This window comes from Miscanthus floridulus, chromosome 12 (assembly GCF_019320115.1).
Source record: "Miscanthus floridulus cultivar M001 chromosome 12, ASM1932011v1, whole genome shotgun sequence".
Taxonomy (NCBI): domain Eukaryota; kingdom Viridiplantae; phylum Streptophyta; class Magnoliopsida; order Poales; family Poaceae; genus Miscanthus; species Miscanthus floridulus.
In genome coordinates this window covers 71,280,598-71,287,730 of record NC_089591.1, presented here as the reverse complement: position 1 = coordinate 71,287,730, position 7,133 = coordinate 71,280,598, and the positions used below count along the sequence as shown (strand labels likewise).

Here is a 7,133-nt window from a genome sequence, read left to right as displayed (position 1 = left end):
ATATATTCCATATACAACTATATTAGCTTAATTAATCTATGTCTAAATTATAATTATTAGAATGAATTCAATTCCGAGAATCTAAACGGACCCTTCTTAAATTCACTCTCTAAAATATTGTTTTGAGAACCATGAATAATAATAGCTCTCTATATATCTTTCCGCCTCAAACAATTTAGATAACCTCACTTTCAGCGTGGGCTAGCGAGAAATCCGGAATAAAGGATGATAATATTTGTAGATCTCATTAAAAAGGTTATTGAAGGACATTTTTCCAACAAAAAAATCTCTATTCTAAACAATGTTGAATGATATAAAGAGGCTCTTGAAGTTGCTCTAGCCTCTAAGACACAAGGAACAAAAGCTTTGAAACAACAACAACAAATGATCATCCTAACACCTCTTATAGTCTTATGTAATGGACCTAAATCACATATGTATACTAGCAACTCATGATATTTCTATAAGACTCCTTAAACTGTGATACTCCCTCTGTTCCAAATTACAAACGTTTTGACTTTTCTATGTTCATATGTTTTACTATGCATATAGTAAAAATGACAAAATTTCTTATAATTTGAAATAGAGGGAGCACATTTAGGAGACATATAACAGCCATGGAACATGGTTCTATGTCATCGGCATGTTAGGGGCATGAGCACATCTAGTGTTGTTAGCGAGGAAGTAGGCACGCTGCAATATATTCTATCAAGAGATATACATGCCATTTTTATGGCATTTCGACGTTCCATTTACTCATGGCGTATAGTTACATGGATTACCATTTGAATCTTTTAAGTGGCTAGTAAAAATATATATAAGAGAAAAAAAGTACAAAGTGAAGGCCAACAAAGTGTGATAACGTGATTAAAATAATTACACCATTTGTCCTTTTATTTTAAACTCATTCTACTCCTACTATTTGGCTTCTCTTTTTGTATTTACATGGAAGGACACTTCATCCATATAACAAAACAACGAACAAAACAAATGTTGGAATGAATCTGAGTTCTGACGTAAGTTTTCCCTGCTCAACCCAGAAAGTCCCTACTCAAATCAAAGTGTCGAACAGAACAAATACTGGAATGTATCTGAGTTTTGACGCAAGTTTTTCACTACTCAATCAGGGTCTGTTAGCTGCGCATATGCAGCCGCAGGTGGAGTCGGAGAAAGCAGAAGGCAAAGGAGCTAAATTTGCTGAAACCCGCGCGTAGCCCTTTTTTCCTGACGGCTCCAGTTGACCGGTTTTTAGGGGTAGCCGTCGCGTCTCACTCATCTCTCTCTCTCTCTCTCTCACCCCAAATTGCTCTATCCCCAAGGGCCCGAGAGTGATAAGCGCAACCCTACCACTGCTCCCGCCGTCATGGCGCCGCCGCCGCCGGAATTCGTCGAGGTGCGGTGCGCGGGGTGCGGCGAGACGCTGGAGGTGGAGCCGGGGCTCTCCGAGTTCGCTTGCCCCGACTGCGGGACTCAGCAGGCGCTCCCGCCGGAGCTCATGCCCCCGCGCCCGCGCAGGGCGCTGCCCATCCCAAGCCGCCGACCCGCCGCCATGGCGCCAGTGCCTGTGCCCGTACCCGTGCCCGTGCCTGTGCCGGCACCCGCGAGTTTGCCGTGCGGCGCCTGCTCCGCGCTGCTGAGCGTGCCGGCGGGCCTCGCGCGCTTCGCGTGCCCTCTTTGCAGTGTCGAGCTTACGGTCGACGGCGGGCGTCTCCGGGTATACCTCGCCTCGCCACCCTACGCCACAGTCTCAATCCTGGCGCCGCCCCCAGCGGGCATTACTTTGAGGCCATCCCCACACCGGCGTCTCGAGGTGCGTATCAAAGTGTTTTAGGACTTTTACTAGAAACACTTGCTTAAAACTCCTTTTCACATGGATTTATTCGCGCTTGGTATACTAGTTTAACTTTCTGCCTTTGTCCCAACCCAATGAAGCTGTCATTATTAACTCGGCAATATCCCCTATTACACTTCCACTGAAATCCTGATGTTTGTCTTGTCTTACATAGCAGTATTTTTCATGGTGAGTTGAGCAAGAACAGGCTGCACCTGCATTTTGATTGCGAGGCGTAGCATTTCTGGGTTACAAGCGATACAATGGTTGTATTTTAGTTTGCATTTGCTTTTGTACCGCTCAAAGGCTCTGATTCACTGCATTGGACGTTAGGATGTCTTTTTATTAAAGGAAACCATGGGTCTGACTATTTGTTAATGTCTGCCACTCTGCATTATGAAAGATTTTTAAAAAATTTTGAATAGAGGTTTGGTGAGGAGGGCTTGATAGGGACAAATAAAGTATGGAGATTTTCTAGGACACGGAAGACAAATCTGATAGATAGAATATACCATTCAGATGTCCTGATTGCCTATTTCAGCGACAGTCATGCAGTTGTATTTCTGCAGAATCTCTTAGATTAGGATTTCCTTTTTCTGTACTCTTCTATGCATAGATCTACTCCACCTATTTTTATTTTCTTACTTCTTTTTGCATTATTTTCTGTGCAGCAGGGTCAGGTAGAAAAGTATAATCACCCGACTCGTTCAGTTCATAGAGAGGAGGCCTTCAGTTCTTCCAGAACAGAAGCAATCCACACCCTGTTGGCACAAAAAGAGCCCAGTATCCATTCAGCTCACAGAGAGGAGTCATGTATTGAACCACTCAGTAAGACTATTGCAAAGGCTAGCGAGAGGAAGACTAAATTGCCTGCTTGTCTTGAATCTACTGACGTGGTACGTCCAGAGCCTCCCGTACATTCAAGCTCAGCCTCTCGGGCACAAGTTCGTCCTTCCAATTATTCATTTCGTGCCCAAGAACAGCAACCTGTTGAGGACACTGCAAGTCAAGGAGAGCACATAAATGAATATCGGGCTGTATCAAGTACCCTCCAGCATGAAACAATAGAGACCTCAAATCAAGTCAACCGTGTTGAACAGGACCAAGGTGAGTATCACAGCAAGGCAACTGGATGGAATCTGAAGAGGAAAAGGAGCGGTGGGACTGCCAGTGGTCAGAAGGGGAAAAAGAAGGGCTTGCCTTGTTATCCAAATGGAGGCCCCCATCTTAGGCGTAGTGCACGTTTGTCAAAGCAGCCAGAAAATCCTATCAACAATGAGCCTGCCCAGCAGCCAGCTGCTTCGAATCAATGTAATTCGGATTTAGATCTAAACATTGATAAAATCATTTCCAATTTGTGTCGCAGTCCATCGCCTCAGCTTCAAATGCCTCAAGCAAGCTCAAACCAGTCAGGCAGAGTTGATGCAGCCACTGGACCACCTGTGTCAAATCATAATGCATCTCAAGATAGGCAACTCCCACTCTGCTACAGTCAATTGTACCCTCCAGAGGTCCCCGGTGAACACTGGCTTGATAGAAGTGGTGACGAGCAGCCACATTCACCTGATGCCCGATTTCATGATGTGCATATGCAAGGGCAATGGCAACAGGTACGAGAACCTTCAGTTCATTCCACTGACTTGGGTGCACTTATCTGTGTTCCTACCCGTGGCTATTGGTTGAAGCCATGGCCACCTCTCTTAAAAATTTGCCACACTGCCCAACGACCATTATTGCCAAGCTGCCAGCAAAATCTGCAGCACCTCATTACCAGTCTGCCACTGTTTTTTTCCTTGACCGCGCATGAGAGCTGCACATCTCCTGTGATTTCGAGAATACCACCCTAATGCCTATCACATATCCACCTTCTCCAATGACAAGTTAATCTGTACTATCCAACTTGTCTAGTACTCACATCAACCTTCCACCACGCACATGTGATACGTGTTTATATAAAGTAAAATTAGCTCCTAATATCCTGTAAATTTTCTTAGCCAGAGTGCCGTGGTTTAATTTTCTGCATAAATACTACACATTCAAAATATTTGCATTGTTTGGATGCTTATTTTAATCACTCATTAAGGAGGATGCACAGAGGGGCCACTCCCTATTAGAATCTGTTGTGAAATCATCAGGGAAGCGTAGAGGACGTGGACATCAACCTACAAGACTAACCCAACCACGAAGGGAAGTTGACAGGCCTGTCTTGACACCTAATATTATTGAGTATGTGTATCGATGAACTGACAAAGTTAATTCTTAATATATTCTCTTGTTATGTTCATGACGAGTCGACTTGGCAGCAAATGGGATGTCAATCCACCTTGTCCTAAGGTGGCCTCTACCATCACTGTTCTTTTGAAGCAGAAGTACCCTGGGTCTACCTATCTGCCAGCTGGTCAGCGAAGAGAAGATCCACCCAATGGAGAAATGGTTCTCCACTGGCAACAGTATCCTCCAGAAACAAGGGATATTATTTTGAATGAATTTCTTGTAAGTAAATTAGCTGAATACATTTGCTTTATGGAGTGTTATTGAGGACATTTTGACCATTGAGCTTATATTTCAATTGTGCCAGCAACGCTACAAGTGGGCCCCTGGCCGAGAAGCAGAGTGTCTGAAGGTATTTGAACGCAGAGCAGCAAGGCAGTTTGCTTCTATCCTAAGCCAAGAGAAGCGCAATGTTAGAGCAAAGTTTGCTGCAGTAGACAAATCCAATGAAACTTCAGGTGCACATAGGTCCAACGGACATGCAGAGTCAGAAGAGGAAGATCAAGAAGAAGAAGAACCCAAGGACCAGCAGGCTTTAGAGAGAAGTGATGACGAAGACCCCTTGCTGTGGAAACCTTTCCCCCCTGCATGGATGCTTCCGAATTGGTGGGAAAGGTTATGCGAGCACTGGGCCAAAGAAGAAGTCTTAAAGATGTCTTCCCAGAACAGGAAGAACCGATTCACTAAAGGCCGTGCTCATCACACATCGGGTTCACGGAGCATTGCCATGCACAGGCAGCTTATGGTGAAGACATAAAGACAAATTCCTTGGTTAACTCATTTCAGCACCAATTACTTATTGTTTTTTAATTGAATATAGGTTATAGAAAATGGTGGGATGCCAGTGTCAGAACTAGAGGTATTCAACAAGACCCATAGGCGTAAAGGTGGCACAGGGGAATTTGTCAGTGAGAGAGCAAAGCGAACTGTGGTAGGTCCTCAATGTTTGGGTTATTTGCACCATTTAGAAGTAATTGGGCGCAACATGCAAAATGTTTGGAGAGCTTATTAACTGTTGCTGAACTGTGTTTTGTATCCACTTCATTTTTTCAGGAGGGCTTCACGAATCGTATGGAGGAGGCTGGCGATAAGAAAATAGACCCCCACGTTGCATGGGTGCAGCAAGTAGGGGGACGGAACCGTGGAAGGTACTATGGGCTCACTGGTATCATTGACAAGGACAAGGTTGATGAAGTAGCAAAGTCCATGCCAGATTGTTTTGGTAAAAATGGGCAACGGCAGAAATTCACACAGGAGCAGGTGCAGCAGATGATTAATCAGGCCTTGCAGGGGTTAAATGAAACCTGGGAGCAGAAGTTTAAGTCCTTGGAGCAAAGTGTGCGTGGTGTGCCACCGTTAGGTAGTGATCCCAAGGTACGCAAAGGATAACTGAGTATTGTATATGCCCTGTTCGCTTGAGCTTATTCAGCACTACTTTTTAGCCATGGAACAGTATTTTCCTCTCACAACATTTCAGCATAAGCATCAGCATAAGTCAAATTTCAGCATAAGCTAGGCTCATGTGAGATGTCTCTATCTGTAGCATGCTCCTGGATCTTCTGCGGCTAGAGAGGGAGGCCAGGAGGATCAGTTAAGACCATCTGGTAAGCGAAAGTCATGAGACGTTGGTAGTTAAGTGTGTCACTTTTTTAGTCTAAAATGAAGCCTATGCTTCTCATGTTTATATCATGTATCTTTTACAACATGTTTTGCAGAACAAAATTTTGGTACCAAAATTTCTGCAGTAGTGATCTTCAAATTGCACAATTGATATTTTTGATATAAAAAAGATCAACTACAAAAAATAGAGTTGCAAATCATTGTTGCAGCATTTTGGTCATGAGAGCAATTGTCATTTCTGCCAACACCTAAAAAACTGGATGATTCCGTAGTTGCACAACCTGTGTTCCTGCATGCATGTCTGGTCCGATTAATAGGGCTTTTCCCTTGAGCCTTTTAAATTGGCGCATATCCCAGGAGATCTAAGTTCTTTTACGATTTGCAGGATGTGTCATATTCGCACACCGGGGGAAGCGACGCGGATGCCGATGTTGAAGTGGTGTCTACGAGCGTCTGAGTCGCATCACTGTGTATTTGTAGTTCCTAACAGATGCTGTTAGCCTGTTCGTGTCCATTGTACTCCAGAGAAATGCTAAAAATGCACAGCGTTTCCTCCCTGTGATGGCCTGTTGAGCTGGGCTCCCGCTTCGACATTTGACCAACCGTCTTATGCTCTCTGTCTTCTTCACTCACTTTTGGGGTTTGTGGGTCAGTACTTGATATTCATCATTCAAACTTATCGAGAAAATAAGTGGTAGTTTTAAGTAAAATTCCATTCAAATGACTATCATAACCTTATCAAGTAACATGATAATCCTCGAGTTCAAGGATGAAACAGCGAAACACATGGAGTTTCTTATGGGGTAATTATTAAGGTTGGAAATTTGTTGCTTCTATTGTTTGGATTCATTGCACTAAGGTTAGGAAGCATTGCGCTATGTAGGGAATTGTGACGCCTAAGAGATGGTTGAATTAGGGAACTTAAAAATCTACTTCTAAACTATGGCATCTTTTTCTATCCTTACAGAATCTATGCAAAAGATAAACTATCTAAATGTGCAACTACGGTTTTGCTAATGTGTTGCTATCTCTACCGCAAAAGGAGTAATGTAATCAATGTAAATGTGGAAGCTAAAGAGCAAGGTAGAGATATGCAAACTCCCATCGACGACTCCGGTATTTTTACCGAGCTATCGAGAAGCGCGCAAGCTTCCCCTAGTCCTCGTTGGAGCCCCTCGCAAGGAATTCCTCGCAAGGGCTAAGCTCCCGGCCGGGTAACTCCGTGGATAGCCTCGGGCCTTCCCCACGCGCAAGTAGGGTCTCCGACGTGCCTTCCAGGCAAGCCTCTCCCGGATGTTCCCCGTCGTCTTCACTATCAAGCTTCCGACCGAAACGCCACGGGCCTTGTTCCCTCCGGTACACGGTGGCGGGCACACCACAAACGTGGTTGGTGTGATCTCGCAAGACTACA

At 44.4% G+C, this 7,133-nt stretch overlaps 1 protein-coding gene across 2 annotated transcripts; it reads left to right on the top strand.

The window, feature by feature from the left end:
* The first annotated feature begins 1,255 nt into the window (after window positions 1-1,255).
* LOC136497388 (uncharacterized) lies at window positions 1,256-6,279 on the top strand. 2 transcript variants are annotated; one of them, XM_066493177.1, is made up of 8 exons: window positions 1,256-1,810; window positions 2,506-3,441; window positions 3,915-4,057; window positions 4,135-4,324; window positions 4,410-4,847; window positions 4,923-5,033; window positions 5,156-5,476; window positions 5,646-6,279. In XM_066493177.1, exons 1-8 carry the CDS (start codon window positions 1,364-1,366, stop codon window positions 5,721-5,723), a joined length of 2,664 nt encoding a protein of 887 aa, XP_066349274.1. In that variant the 5' UTR covers window positions 1,256-1,363; the 3' UTR covers window positions 5,724-6,279. The 2 variants fall into 2 exon arrangements, with proteins under 2 accessions (XP_066349274.1, XP_066349273.1); XM_066493176.1 differs by having other exon boundaries at window positions 2,503-3,441.
* The last annotated feature ends 854 nt before the right edge of the window (window positions 6,280-7,133 follow it).

Bases quoted from the DNA above. Each gene is read 5' to 3' on its own strand.
- LOC136497388 (XM_066493176.1), top strand. From the start codon at position 1,364: ATGGCGCCGCCGCCGCCGGAATTCGTCGAGGTGCGGTGCGCGGGGTGC. The intron at 3,442-3,914 runs GTACGAGAACCT...TCACTCATTAAG, and splicing joins TGCAAGGGCAATGGCAACAG to GAGGATGCACAGAGGGGCCA. The intron at 5,034-5,155 runs GTAGGTCCTCAA...TCATTTTTTCAG, and splicing joins AGAGAGCAAAGCGAACTGTG to GAGGGCTTCACGAATCGTAT.